The 16,119-nt window shown below is 35.1% G+C and overlaps 1 protein-coding gene across 10 annotated transcripts in view; it reads right to left on the bottom strand.

Moving 5' to 3' along the window:
- Window positions 1-7,210: 7,210 nt before the first annotated feature.
- ESRRG (estrogen related receptor gamma) overlaps window positions 7,211-16,119 on the bottom strand; it is a 594,759-nt gene continuing 585,850 nt past the window's right edge. For 5 of the 10 annotated variants that reach the window (XM_030812871.1, XM_030812869.1, XM_003265096.2 and 2 more), the window contains one exon: window positions 7,212-11,144. In XM_030812871.1, the coding sequence (XP_030668731.1) occupies window positions 10,900-11,144 (245 nt within the window). In that variant the 3' untranslated portion in view covers window positions 7,212-10,899. Of the gene's footprint in view, window positions 11,145-16,119 lie in introns of all 10 variants that reach the window. The other 5 variants (XM_003265099.3, XM_030812874.1, XM_030812875.1 and 2 more) reach the window with 2 other exon arrangements.

Raw genomic sequence — 16,119 nt, 5'->3', positions numbered from 1 at the left:
CCTCTGCAATCATCATGATAAAACTGTCTTCTGAGTAGCTGCCACCTCAGCAGTCTGGACCCCAGAGAGAGATAAGTGGAGAAGACCTGAGCCATCCAGACCTGCAGGGTGAAGCAGAGCCACTCAGTCAAGCCCTATTTAGCCATAAGAACAACTCGAAGAAATAAGTGCTTTTTTTATAACTCACTGAGATTTTGTGGTTGTTATGCAGCGAAAACTGACGGATAGAAAAATCAGAAGTTGAGTTGCTGCCATAACATAAAATTAAAATATCTGGAAGTAGGTTTGGGACAAAGGCAGTGGGGGACACATCTGTGGAGAGCTGAAAAAGAATGTTATCAAAGGTGTGGGAAGGGGTGGGGAAGGCAATCTATGCTACATTCTAGCAACCCATTTGTAACAGTTTTGGCTGCAGTAACTTGGAATAAAAAAAATGAATCTAACACATTTATGGACTTGGGAAAGATGGCTTATAGTCAAAATGATAAATGCATGCGTTGATTGCTTTGTCTATAATAAGATAAATGGATTTATAATAAGGAGAAAGAGATATACTCAGAAGTAAACTGGTCAGTTAGCAAGCTGAATTAGAGGGAATACAGATTATTTACTTAGAAAATCTGGGACTATAAACAAATGATTATAAGGAAATTCAACAGTTTCTAAGTACAAGATCAATATACAAAATGAAATATAATTTCTCTGTTCGAAAACAAACAAAAAAAAACCAAAAAAATACACTAACATAAAAAATAACTTGTAATTTGCAAAAGCTACAAATCTATGAAGCATCTAGGAATTGGTTAAAGAAAGACTTCATGGTGATACAGTTTAAAAATATCTCTATTAAAGAAATTAAATATATAAGAATAAATGGAGAGATAAACATTCATTGAATTTGATTCACAAAAATGTTAATTTTCTCCAAATTAATTTCTACATTACAAAATGTAATAATATTTATAGAAGGATCAGTTTTAGAATTCAAAATAAGATTTTGAATTTTGAGTGGAAGAATAAAATTTCCCAAGTAACTAGGAATTTGAAACATAAGACAAAGCGTGTTGTCTTATGTTTTGTGGGCATGGGTGCAGGATACACTCTATCAGATATTTAGATGAATTATAACACTATGGTAATAAAATAATATGGCATTATGTCTGTAACATATAAATTGTCCAAAGAACAGAATAAAAAAATAAACTTCTTTACCTAGGGGAGTTTTGTATGATATCAAAGTGACATCATAAATCGATGTGGAAAAAAGAGATTGGGATATAAATAGAATCTTATATACATTGAAAACATTCAAATTAGATTAAATAAGACCAAAATGTGACATTTAAATTATAAAAATAATTGCATAAGAAAGAAAGAATATATTTTAAACTCTGAAGCCATAGGATGAAATTGATGAATTTGATTTTATTGAAGTGAATAATTTCTAGTCAACAAAGGCAAAGGTCAATGTTATGAGATGCATGATAGACTAGGAGAAGACATTGCAAAAACTGAAAGTGACAGGGATCAATATGTAGAATATACAAAGAACTCCTGCAAATGAACAGAAAAATGGTAGGAAACCCAATATAAAAAAAGCGAAGTGTATAAATAGAAAATTCACAGAAAGGAGAGACAGAGTAGGTACAAAAAACAAGAAAAGAAGCTCAGAGAAATATAAATCTAACCAAAAATACACTATTTTTAAAACAATTAGATCAGAAAAAGTTTAATAGCCAGATAAAATGTACATGCTGCTGAGGGGAAATGAAATAAATATACTGCTAGTGGGAGTTCAAACTAATCTAATTCTGTAGGATAATTTCTATACTGAAAAATAAATATATAAATGGTCGATGACCTACTAACCCCATGCCTGGACATATATTTCAGAAAAACAATTACACTGGTCCAGAAGGAAAAGCATCCAAAGATGTTCATTGTAACATCGCATATTGTATTAAGAATTTGAAAACAACCTTATTGTTCATCACAAGGGGAATAGATAAAATACTCTATGTGCCTTCAATGGCTTACTATGTGGCAGATTTCCTCCTAAAACACAGATAAGTCTTAAAAATCTAATGTAGAGTAAAAAATAAAAAACAGAATAAGATAGTCAACACAGCACCATTTCTGTATATTAAAAGTCCTACATAAACCAACATTATATATTTTTCAAGGACTCACAAGGAGACATTGCAGAATGAAAGAGACATGAGGGAATGAGATGATAGTATTTCTTGATCTAAGCAACAGAATTAATTCACTCTGTGTTCTACCTATTCAAAATTAAAAAAATGTACTATCATTTAGTTTCAAGAAATTGCTAAATATAGGGTTAGGGTTTTAAGATACTAGGTTCAGGAACTAGACAAGCTGCATTCAAATTTAGCTGACTCGTACACTAATTATTTGATCCTTGAGCAAGTTATTTAATGTCTCTGAGCCTCCTTTTCTTCATCTATAAAATGAAGATATTAATGTTATTTCCCTCATAAAGAAATTGGGAATATTAAATTGTGTAATGTATTTAAAGAACTTAGCATAGTGTCCAGCACACAGTTAGGCCCACGATTGGTTTCTGGCTGGACTTGCATTGTGCATCAGGTCAACCCTGTTTCTATACTACTTTAATGCCCACTCAAGAGAAGCTCCCCAAAGCAGCCTCCTATGCATCTGCATCCCAAACACCTGCATTTTTCCCCTGCCCTAAAGGCTTTTCTCCCAGATTAAATTAAATTACCCTGGAGTATCATCTAGCCTCTCTCGGGGAAAAAGACATAAAGAGGAAGAAAGAAATTACATTTTCAACATATTGAACTTTTAAAATAGATACAAAGTGTTACCCTAAATTATCTAATTTAATCCTAATAACAACCCTTCGATAGTATATTTATCCCCATTTATCTAAGCTGAATATACTTAACTAGGAATAACATCACATAGCTAGTTAGTGGCAGAGTTGGCTTTGAACCTACACATTAAACACTCAGTTTATGCATGTAACCAGTATGGCGTGCTGTTACTCTTTATCACTTTTCCCCAGTATATTTAAGCACCACCAAATCTTATTAAACCCAAACAAGTAAGTCCTGTGTCAAAGAATTCCTTGTGTGTAAAACCATACTCATATTAAACATCTATTTACTTAATAACCAGCACAGAAATTACTCTCAACTACTTGCTTATTTCTGTGGAGAAAGTGGCTTTTTTTTTCTATATGTACAGTTAAAAATATAGGCTACAAATCTTCTTTTGATTTATAAGCATGAACAAATTTGGTACATTAGGGATGGCCAATTCATTTTGATTTCAAAAGGAAGACCCAGGCAAAATAAAAGTCTAGTGGATATAAAGAATCTCTGAGAGATTATTACAAAAATACCTGCAAAATAATGTTTAATATTAATCACTAGTATTCTTCATTCGTAATGATATAAAATCCCATATTTTAAGGGAAAAAGTTAACACTTGTATGGCTATAGACTTCACTTTGGAAATTGCTCTTGTGACTTTAGCTTTCTATGTGTTTTTTTAAAATAGCAGACAGTTCTTCACTTCCCAATAAAACTGTGAAATTCGACTGAGAATGGCAGATTGAATTGGAGTGTGAATAGTGTGATTTAATGCTCCCGATAGTCTGAAATGTTTTCCTGTTAGGCCCTTTTAGCGACCCCTCCCAAAAGTTTGTTTGCATTACCTAAAATCAGCGCTCCAAAGTTCACCACACTGCAAAACACACGGGCTGCTATTATTTTCACAATGCTAAACACTTTTTTTTTTTCACACAGTAAAGTCCATTTCTCGTTTGATCGCATGTAACAAAATTTGTAGTCTAAAGCTTCACTGTTTCAGAATCCTTCATCAAAGTTGTGATATAGGACTTCTGGCAAAACTATCCAAATAATGCCATATACTCTAAGACATTGTTTTCAATTCTTTTGTTTTTATATTTAGTTTCTTAGGGGATGGGGTCTCACTATGCTGCCCAGGCTAGTCTTAAACTTCTGGGGTCAAGCAATCCTCTCACCTCTGCCTCCCAAAGTGCCAGGATTACAGGCATGGGCCACTGTGCCCAGCCTCTCTGCAGTTCTTTTAAAAAATAATACTGTTAAATATATATTATGCTTAAAGAGCATTTTCATTCATGGGCTCTGCTGTGTCTACTATGTTTCTTTTTCTAATGTACACACATATACACTTTTGGTTTATGATCTTAAATCAAAAAACACTTCTTACTTGGAGCAAAGTTTCTCATGTTTGAAATTCTGTGACATGTTATGGCAATACATGACTATATTGGTACTTTTTTAAGATTGTACAATAGATGAAATGGTTAATTATTAATCTGGCTGGTGTCCGTAATGAAAAAGGGAGTTCTTGCTTTTAGGCCACAGACTCAGTATGTAAATCTCTTGTGTTGCTGCAATCATAACATTCCTGCAGCTATGGTGTCACCTATTGTAATTTTTCTGCTAATAAACAAATTTGAACTAGCCAGGAATCCGAAATTTTGAGACTAGTTGTTTATCTGAAATATACTCCAGAGAAATAGTAATGCAGTTCTGCTTTGAATTTAATTTAAACAGAAACAGGCAAAACAAATCTCTATGGAGGGTATTTGACAATAATAAAATATTTCTCCCAGCGGGTGAGCTGGTAGCGATTGTATTGTGCAATCGAAGCTCACGTTTCAGTAGGTCATTACCATCATAACAAGCCCTTGGACCAACTGGCATGGACATGCAACATTGAGCCCCTGATGGTCACATTATTTCAGACCTTTAACTTCATGAAGAACAAGATAAATACTCCTGGGAAAGCAGGATTATATTTTGAAATTCCTTTCTTTTCTATTTGTTTCACAATAAGATGCAGTACACAATCCATCTACTGCTACTTGTTTCATTTTGTTTTTTTTCCACACTACCAGGGGGCATGAGAAGCTAGATTTAGAGATTTGAAAGGCCAGATGCACTGACTTCGACACTTTCTTATCTGTTAGTCTACAGTGCTGTCCATTCGGGATGTAAACCATTGTGGATGAAACAAAAGCCTTAAGCATAGCTCTCTTTTCTTTCACAAGTTAATCACAAATTAAATTTTATAATAAGCAAAGTGCACCTAAAGTTTTTTGCAGAGGCCCAAGGATGAAGCATTCTATCTCATTTCTACCTCTCACCTAAATCAACAACTTGAAAAATATAGGTAAGAGAAGTCCTCCCAAGAAATGAAAATTTTCTAATTTTGTTGCTCTTTTGTTTGTCAATAGGGAAAGACAGGTTTTTTGGATCCCACCTAAATTAATTCTAAAGCACATTAATGGGCCAAATGAGTAGGATTTAAAAAGCGGTTGGGGGTGGGGAGGTTGTGAGATATTCTGCAAACAAGTTTTTGAGTAGCTATCCATCTCCATCTTTATATGGAGATATCACAGGAAGATGTGGCTTGGCAGTCACCAAATAAAATATATTTTTCATATGTTTTGTGGAGGTCAAAACAAAGTGCATTTCATTGGTTTGGTAAGGGAAAAAAAGGTTAAGTACTTTCATCTTGTTATTAAAAAGAAACCCTAACAAAAATTTAGAACCAATATTAAAAAGTTCATTATTTTTGGCTTATTTGAGAAAAGTATAAAAATGTTAAGCAAGTGTTTCTCCATCTTGTCTTGATATTGGAATCACCTGGAGATCTTTTGTAAGCATTCCAAAACCCAGGCCACATCTTGGATCAACGAAACCACCGTCTCTGTGGGTGGGACATGAGGAGCAGGAATTTTTGACACTCCCCAGGTGATTTCAATATGCAGACAAATTTGGGGACCACTGGCTTAAAAATAAATCGCTTATAAACAACTGGTGAAAATAAAAGTGATCGCTTAAAACAAACATATAATGCATTTGTCAGAGGTACTTGTTTATGTATTGAGAAACACAACATGCTGAAATGTCAAAATCCTACTTTATTTTCTTTTACACCTGTGGCATCCATGATAAATATGTCAGTACCAGAAAAGTTATCCTGTAAGAATTTTAAATTATAAAAACAGCAAGACGGTTCTAATAGGAATTCTTTAAAGTGTGTGTGTATATGTGTGTGTGTGTGTGTGTGTGTGTGTGTGTGTGTGTGTGTGTGTGTGTTTATGCCTAACATATTTTACAATGAGGACCTCTTTAGAAGATTACAGACATGATTTTTCCTTTTAGGTTTGTATCTTGCATTGTTTCAGTCCCATCCAAGCATTTAAAAAATATTAAAAGTAAAACATGTCAGATTTTATGTTGAACTGTTGCCACTCAAAGGACATTAAAATATAAAAAATACAATACCGAGCTATCTTGTTCGCTAGTGAATCTTGGTCATTTAGGTAATCTCATGCCCCTAAAACCAATTCAGTTTGGTGGCCTTCGTGTCATCAGCTTGCTTCTCTAGAGAACCAACCACCTCTGAAAGGTGAGAAATACGGTGGGCAAACACAATGACAAAACACCCTCAAGATAGGCAGAGAAGCCACGAAAGCACATATTAGCACTTTGGTGATGGCTCCAGGAGGGTCCAGTGGAAGCTACAACTTGACCCTGAGCAGCAAGGGCTGTAACCTCTCTGAGTGTAAAAGGCAAGAGGAGGCCATTTGCTTTCAGCAGTGCTGTTTAACCCTCTTGAATTTGAAGACAGCTCCCCCTCCTAATTCACACAGATCTCTAAGCTCTGCTTGTTGACTTCCCATTGAGGAAATCTGGTCAGCACCTCCACTGCTGCTCCACACAGCCTGCAGCTTGCCGATGAGCTCGGAGCAAGCGCATGATTTAATTGTTGATAGAGGGAAATAATGGGTATCTCTAGCAGGTTTTAATATGATCTTAAAATAGGGGGAGAGTTTTCCGTTATGACATTGACATAGAGGCGATGATTTTGAGTAATGCAGGATGATGTGGAGATGCTTTAAGATTAAATAAGAGCTATATAAAGGCTTGTCAGAATGAATTCTAATGTGCCATGAGACACTTTGCATACTCTTAAATATGCAAAATGTCTCTTGGCACCCTAGAATTCATTCTGACAAGCCTTTATATAGCACTTATTTAAACTCTGACTTTATTTTTAGGGAACAGGTACACAGAGATGCTCTTTGAATGGAAGCAACAAAGGGCAGTGTTTATCAATTTGGTTCTTTAGCGGGGGAAGAAAAGGAAACGCAATACAAAAGAGCAGTCAAAAGTGGAAGCTTGTTTAATATTGCTCTACCATCATCCTGAAAGGCATAATAATTTGAGTTACACATCTGAACTGATTGGAGTTACAGAATCATATCTCCTTTTTGCATTTAACAATATATACAATATAAAATAAATACATTTACACAAATGGACATTTGCTGGAGCACACAGTATGGTACACATCACAAAAATATACAATTGATTGCTTTACAGATGTGAAGCCCATCTACAGCTATAGACATGGTTTTATTATTATTATTATTATTTTTACTACTGGCTATAATGCAACTCCTGGATTATTATAAGCAGTTTAAATTTTTTGTCCTTTTACGATCTTTGCACATAGGACTGCCATAAAATGTTTTCCTAGGCAGGTAAACAGAGACGCTTAAATAATTAAAATACAATCACCAACACCCATTTTCTCTTCTATAAGAAAAATAGCAGTTTTAAATTTTTTATATCTTTTATGTTATCATTTAAATGCAAAATAGTGGAATAAATACAACAATCTGATCTGATTGAAACACAAGTGTAACTACAAGGAGTCACACAATCATATTGCTTTAAATAAGAACGAACCTAAAAGAAGCAAAATTAAAATTTAAATCATATGGCTAAAACATACACCTTTATAACTTTCCAAAACTTCACATTAAGTAAATGGTCTTGCTTGAAACTTGAAAAGACTTCCCTCTAGTGAGGTTTAAGATGAGCATTTACCCTAAAGCCCGTGCAGTTCTTTTTAAATCTACGTTTTAGTTTTATTTCCTATTTGTGAGATACTTACTCTTTTGTAATGCTGAGAGTTACTTAAACTGAAAACTAAAAAATTGTATCTCATTCTTTGAACATATCTCCATCTCAGGTTTTCAGTTGGTTGGCTCTTGCTTCTGAAGCCCAAGTACTTTAATGTGATACAGTGAAAACAATGTAGATATTGTATATATTTTATTTATATATAGTGTAGTTGAATAGTAGCAACTTAAACCCTGCACAAACTTTCTGGAAAATAATCTTTTTAAACACTTACATGTATAAATAATCTTATAGAATCAGCACCTTTTTTCCCAGGAGTTGTATTTTCTGTTATTTTTAAAGGGATGTGCCAATTTCTGAACTCCTATCACAGCTATAAATTTCAAGTTATTGACCATCTGAATGAATTGCTAATGATGATTTATCTAGAATCACACTACAGTCACTTCTCTACTGAGAAACCACAATCTACAATATAGTCCCATATAGCTAATGATAGATACACAGTATTCCTAGCACTGGGTTGATGTTTCATCAACCCAAGGTATTTTGTTTAAAGCACACAAAGTAGCAATAGTTTTGGAAACGAATCTGCACCAAAAAGTTTTGCAACAACACAGAGCGAGTTAATAACAACATCTGAGAGATGACTGAGTGAAAGCCATATATACAGCATTTAAAAATTAGACTTATCTATATTCTTGAAATATTCAAAGTTTTATTTCTAAGCTATACATTGGTATTCTATAATAAACCATTAGAGAAATTATTCCTTGTTTTGAAAATATTATTATGATTTTGATGTGTATCTGTTCATAATGAATACTTGTTTGGAGTTTCAATCTCTTAATTATTATTAGGAAGAACCTTATTACTGGTAAGGAATAGAATATACTACTGTAGTCTCCTGAGGAATTGTACATCCAATATTGTCTCTAATTCTACCCTGTGTCTAAAAGCACACACCACAAGAATCCAAACACCACAAGAACAAGACAACAGTCTTTGAATGCAACATAAAATTCAGAAAAGCACAGCAAACATGAAACATTGAAAAGCTGAACTACATTTCTTTTGTTTGTTAGGATTACAATTTTAATTACATCTGTGTACATAGAATAAGACTGTTCACATAGTACAGGGAGCAGCTACTAACACTGGTCCATTGGTATAGCATTTGATGGAGGTTACTGTTTATTGGTTATTCAGCGACTGTAGATTTCGGGGCATCTAATTGATTTCTTCATTAGATTACACCTCTTAACAGTCTGGAACCTGACTGACTTTCATGCTGTGACAATACTGGTTGAAAAGCACACCTACTGGCTTAGCTCTTGGTAAAAACTGCAGATTAATTTAAACGAACATTCCTAAATGAATAAACTTATATGGATTGGGTTTTAGAATTTGGTCAGGCGTTTTCTGTCTTTGATGATTTTTTTTTTAATTCTGGCATTAGCCTTATTGCCTCTTAAATGAATACTGGCTCACAGCTCCTTCTGAGACAGGGTCTGTAACTTTGCAAACAGGCAGTATCACATTCCTAACCACCGTGGCAGCTAGAAATCATATGGCAATTGTACCTCCCAAGTAGAGAGGTGCACTCCTGATAATTCTACGGATCTATATCTCATGTGCAGTGCTTATATATGTGACTACTCAGAGTCACTGTAGGTGTAATCTAATCCTTTGTGTCAGTGAACATTTAGGTAAACTGGAGCTCATGTTAAGAAATTGATGTTTGGGACCAGACTGGCACACAACATAAATTGCATCCGTGATAATATGCACCTTCCCTTCAACTATTGCTTGAGTAAGTTAAATTCCCATATTAATAAATGGCTGAAAAGTGGTAAAGCTGGTACAAAAAAATCTCCATTTGTAAGAAGAAACAAAACATTTTTAAAAATCTTCCTTCAGGATTCATTTGTCCTTCATTATTGTTCGTAATTGTTCAAAGCCAGCACAAAATTGCAGTATTCTTATTTCTCTTTAGTATTGCATGAATGAATAAAGCTTAAACTATTCCCTGAAAAAGTTACATAGTAGCTAAACTAACAAATACCTGGAAGACTTGAAAAAACAATTAAGGAATCAAATGGCTGTAACTGATCTAGATGGAAAAGCAATGATAAGAAGCAGCCGATGCAACGTTGCTTAAGTTGTCTAATTAGAGGCTGCTCCCATGAAATCTAATACTGCACTCAGTCAATTCGTGTATGTTGCACTGTACTTTTAGGAACGTTGGTTCTCTCTCTTTGATTCCTTAGTCATTGGGGACGGTATGGTTCACAACAAGTTCACTGGCATCCATATTATGGATCTCCATCCTTTGGCAGGGCTGGCTTCCATCTCTCTTCAGTTAGAGACCTCTTTTAAAAGTTCAGCAGCAGAAGGAAGAAAAAGAAAGATGGAAAGAAGGTCAAGAGGAAAGGAAAAAGGAAAGGGAAAAAGGAAAGAAAGAGAAAGGAAAGGGGGAAGGGAGGATTTTTTTTTTTTTTTTACAACTAAAGCTATTTCAAATTTAGAAAAAAGGGGGAGGATGAGAAAAGAGAGGAACGAGAGTAGGCAAAGAAAAGAAAGAAGGTAGGCAGGCAGATGGGAAGAAAATAAAGGAGAATGGGAACTAGGAATGAAAGAAGCAAAGAAATAAGGGAGGTGAAAGAAGAAAAGGAGAAAAAATAAAGAGGAAGAGAAATGTGGGAAGAAAGAGGAAAGAAGATGATGGAGAAAGTAGAAAGAACTCATCAGGAACCTATGGAGGAATCTGAAAGCTGCTTCATAGTCTTGCTGCTAAATTATCAGTGCAGTCTGTTGATTTTTGATGTTGTTAACTAAACTCTAAGTTTCTTCGACATCACTCTTGGGTTTATTTTCCCTTTTTCAACATGAAGGATGGGGAGGCCCAGGGAGCTTTTAGTCAGACCTTGGCCTCCAACATTTCCAAAAAAAGTTTGTGCATGGGGACTTTGCCTTCTAGTTTGATGTTGTAGAAATGCTGCACGGCCTTGGTAGAGGTCTGCCTCAGGAGTGGCAGTGTCATCAGCATCTTGCCAGCTCGACGAGGATCTTCCATGTGCTGGCCAGCTTCATAATCCTGCAGCGCCTCATGTAAGACATCCTGAAGCTTCTGAACGGCTTCAACATCTTCTATGTGCATGGAGTCTGTGCAATGAAGCAAAAGATATAAGTAATTATAATAATAATAGCAAACCTATGTAGACTAGAGTTATAAAATTAGTTATTAAGTTAGTTATTTTTGAACTTCTCTAAGCTTGAAACTATGATTTGTTCAGAGTCTTACATTTCTACAATCTCTATTTCTTTCCGAATTTCCCTACATAATTTCTAATACTAGCTTAGAAGATGGGAATTATTAGAAAAGATCTATGATTTAAAATGTGTATTTTTCTTCCTCAGGCTGAGCCAGAGAAGGCTTTCTTTTAACAGATTACAGTCTTGACTATTTTATTCATTGTCTCATCCAGCTGTATATTCATTCACTCAACAAACAACCATGGAAGGCCATCTATTAAAAGTATTATCTTAGTGCTGTGTGGGGGAAGGTTGTTTAAAATTCTGATCTTGCCTGGAAAAGCCAGTATTTCCCAAAGAGGGGAAAAAACTGATGACTAAGATCCTAAGAACTCCATGTGACTCCATTGAATCTAGCACTATACAGAAATTACAATAAATTATTTATCCTTTTAGGATGTTTAATGTTCTAGTATCAGTTGATTAAAGCATCCTTACACAGTCTACTTCCCTGATGAAAAACAAATGGTGTCTTCAGATCACTGAGTTCTGAAATATTTTTCACATTTGTAAAGGTGAACTTTGCCCTTAAATGAATAATTTGAAAATCTAATTCAATCAAGCAAAGAAAGGGTTAACAGGTTGCCAAATTATTCTTGTGAGAAATGTGAGATGTGGGGAAAAAATAAAAGTTACAGCTCCAGCTCTAAAGCAGACGCTTAATTATATACAAGTTTGAATCATTTAGCACGTTTTATTGATTCTGATGACAGTTTATCTGTTAATTACACATAATGGAGTCTTTGGGGGATTCTTCATGTTTAATAATTCTAGTTCTCTGAGAATGCTGAGCTCTAAGATATATGTAGTTAGCCTAATCTTTCATACAATTCAAACATAGATCACATGAACAAAAAGAGAGAGGGAATGTAATTTACAATCAAGTGGCTAAATATATAATAAAAATGAAATATGGCAAAGTAATTAAAAGATAGATAACCAGTAGCATGTCTTAAAAATTTATTCGTATTTTGTTTAGTGTTTTTTTCATTTACATTGTCATTTTGAATCATTCCACCACATCACTGGTGAACTGACCACTATTAACATTAGGTAGTTTAATGACACCTCTTTAAAAAATTTTTGAATAATCTGGAACAAAGTTGCTTATAAGTATTTACTGCTCAAGACTCAATTTCTGCCTGGCAGAGCAAAAAGAAGGAATTTTTCCAAGTGGGAAATAGCGTTGATAGTGGTGCCCTGGAGCGGGACTCAAGTCACTCCCCAACATACGCCTGGCCTTTCCCTGTGGATTGTTTCTACCCAGCTTCTCTCCAGTCTGGTTCCTCTCAGCATGACAATCTCATCCACCTCCTATGGTACTGTCTCTTAGAAACAAACACACATAATTTCTAAAGTTGTCTAGGGGTTGGTAATGTTAGGGACAGAAAAAAATTCATAGAGATGATGGTGACATGCTCTGATATTCTTTCTCTCTCTCTATTTTTGCACTTAAATGCCACCTGAAGGAAAAATGGGAGGTATGGGGAAACACTATGGTGAGTCTCTAGGTACACAAAACACTGCAATATGGACCTTGTGCATAAGAGAACAGAGATGAGTTGGATTTTCCCAACTTATCCTGGGTCTAATAATTAGCTCTCTACATGAAAACAGTGTAATAGATGGAAGCAGAAAATGGGAATTACACTCTGCAGTGACAAAACAAACTTGAAATAACTATTTTCCAACTAGACCAAAAACACACCAGAATAAAAATAACACATTTACCATTTATTAGGCACCTATTTCAGGTGAACTTGTCCTCATTTTACCTCCCCAAACCCTAGAAGACACGTGGCACTGGTAATATGTGTCAGACTCAGGTTTAAATTCAGGACTCTTCAAATCAATAATGCTGCTAGAATGTAGAACACTAAATGTGCATTCCCTTAAAAAATGGGATGAATTGTCCTCTAAACACATCCTATTCAAACTCCCATCTTCATCAGCCATCTTCTTTACAGCATTCTTAACGAAGACAGTGCCAGTCATATGAAAAGTATGTAGAGTATTCTCCTTGATAAGAGGCAAAACTAATTATTATTAATTTCCTCTTTAAATTTTCCTAAATCTGTCTCCAAATTCTATCATTTGGTCCTGTTTCTAACTACTAGAACAATACAGGGTAAATTTCCTTTTTCTACATGGCATATCTTTAAATGCTTGAAGTCAGCTACACAGTTACCTCGGCCCTACCCATAGTCTTGCCTTTCCCGCTACTCTTGCCCAGCAGGAGATATATTATAGGATGTCATGGGAAATGAGGCAAGAACAAATAGCAGAGAGATATGCTCACAAACAGCAATTAAGATTTCAAACTGTTCTTTAAAGGCTGTGATTTAGCACGAGAGATTTAAAAATGATTTAATCAAATTACTATGATAATTTAACTTCTCATTTATAGAAAAGATTCTAACTCATTTTAGCTTTACCCATTCTCAGATCTGCTAATACTTTAAATGCAAACTCACTAAATCTGAACTATTTAATTAGACAATGATTCAGCTGGCAGACTGCTGAAGAAAATATTAATCTCCATTAGGGATCCTAGTTCAAGTTCTGGATCTGTGGTTTTAATCTCTGTTTTGTTCTTTTGGTTAAATTTACACATTGACGCCAGGCTCAATAGAACTGGCATTAATGTATGTAATTATTTTGTTTTCATTGTTCATGCTGGTTTCTTTTTAACTATGCTTTAAAGGAAATAGTCCTAGTATTTGTGCTAATTGGAACCAGCTAAACTTAATGGATATCATAAGTTTATGCACTAACTAGACAGGACTAGGCTACATATTAAAAACAGTGGGTGAGCTCTTAAAAATCTTGGATACTGAGCCCAAGTCTAGATCTATGAAGTCAGAGACCAGAACTAGGACATCAGCATTGCAAAAAATCTAGGTAGTTCTACTGCCAAGCCAGGATTAAGAACTACTACTGAATTAGACAATAAGACAAGCAAATACTATTCTAAAAGAATCAATATTTCAAAAGATAACCAGAGTGTATATGACACACATATTACTGCCTATATATTAAGTCTAACACCTAATAATAAAATAGAACTTTATCAAAACTTCCAATATTTTACTCTGTGAAAGAGATCCTAAAAAAATGTGTCTAGTTCAGATCATTTACTTTGCAGCTGCAAATTTAATAAGACAGAGCCACTGAAAAAGAAGATTTTATTTTTATATCTTCCCTTGAATAAAATACTGCCCTTCTCTATGTTAGAAAATATTAATCATTGTAGGCCGGGCGCGGTGGCTCACGCCTGTAATCCCAGCACTTTGGGAGGCTCAGGCAGGCGGATCACAAGGTCAGGAGATCGAGACCATCCTGGCTAACACGGTGAAACCCTGTCTCTACTAAAAATACAAAAAATTAGCCAGGCGTAGCGGTGGACGCCTGTAGTCCCAGCTATTCGGGAGGCTGAGGCATGAACCCGGGAGGCGGAACTTGCAGTGAGCCGAGATCGTGCCCCACCGCACTCCAGCCTGGGCGACAGAGCCAGATTCCGTCTCAAAAAAAAAAAAAAAAAAAAAAGAAAAAGAAGAAGAAAATATTAAACATTGCGTGCACAGACATAGCTACTCCAAAATACCTAAGTTCTGCTTGGGAACTTTCTTCTGGACTTTTAGACCATTCTGGGCCATACTTTCTCAAGAGTGCCAAATGTCATTTTGAGTATGGAATTGAATATTAGATACATGCACAGTATATTCAGAGTCGAGCCTAGTATATAACATAAACCAACAGTCAGTGTAAACTTTTCTGTGAAACGCAGGACTTGATTTTCTTTGATGTTTGTGCACTGCCTACATAAATATGAGTAGTAAGGGAAGGGTGAATGGGACTCTCTCCAATCATTGAATGAATGAAACAGAATGTGATGGAAAGAATAGAGAAGTGGAAAAAGGTCTATTTTCTAAAAGAGAATTTGTATCTTTCAATTTCCATATGCCATATATATGGCACCTAACAGAGTGGTTCTTCGGGTAGCAATTGGCTAGCGTATTGAGGAACACTGGTTGATTGCCATGTCAAATGGACTCTAAGTTAACAGAGATGGTAGAATTTTTTTAACCTCTCCAAATGTTCACATAAACAACAACAACAGCAACAACAAGAAACAGAGCAACTACATGACAAAACTAAAAACTCAGGGACATTTACAGAAAAACTAGGTCACAGGGTATTCCCAAAATATACATAAATTCACACACACACACACACACACACACAAATACACAATGAGGTCTATGTGTGTCTGTATCCCCAGCTCTGTACTTATGTAGGCAGATGATGTTGGCCTAGGAAGAATGGCCAACCCTGGAAAGCACCTCGAGTGCCCAGGTTGTAATCTGATTCTAGGCTTCAGCCAGAAAATATTTAAAACGAACATGGAATATTTTGTCACACCAAACAGAAAGGATATTATCTAGAACTACTAGGTATTCAAAAAGATGTCAGAAGCCAACCCAAAGAGGTTCCCACTGACAAAAATGGGACAATTTGAGCTTCAGAAAGGATTATAATTGCAACTGATTGAAATCCATTAAATATGTTTGAATACATGTGTTTATAATTTTTTTTAATAGGACACCAATTATTTACTCTGAAAGCTGGTAAATAAAGAGAAATAATCAAGCATTTATACTACTTTTCCTAAACAAATTGTAACACTGGTAAGCAAATAAGAGATAAGAGAAAGCATTACTTTATACATATCCCACCTACTGAATGAAAAAAGAGAAGAAAAATGACAAAATTATAAATCACTGTTTTTCAACCCCAAGTGATTAATAAATTTAGATAATGAACG

Source organism: Nomascus leucogenys, chromosome 5, assembly GCF_006542625.1.
Source record: "Nomascus leucogenys isolate Asia chromosome 5, Asia_NLE_v1, whole genome shotgun sequence".
Classification (NCBI taxonomy): domain Eukaryota; kingdom Metazoa; phylum Chordata; class Mammalia; order Primates; family Hylobatidae; genus Nomascus; species Nomascus leucogenys.
This window is presented reverse-complemented; position numbering and strand designations above follow the sequence as displayed.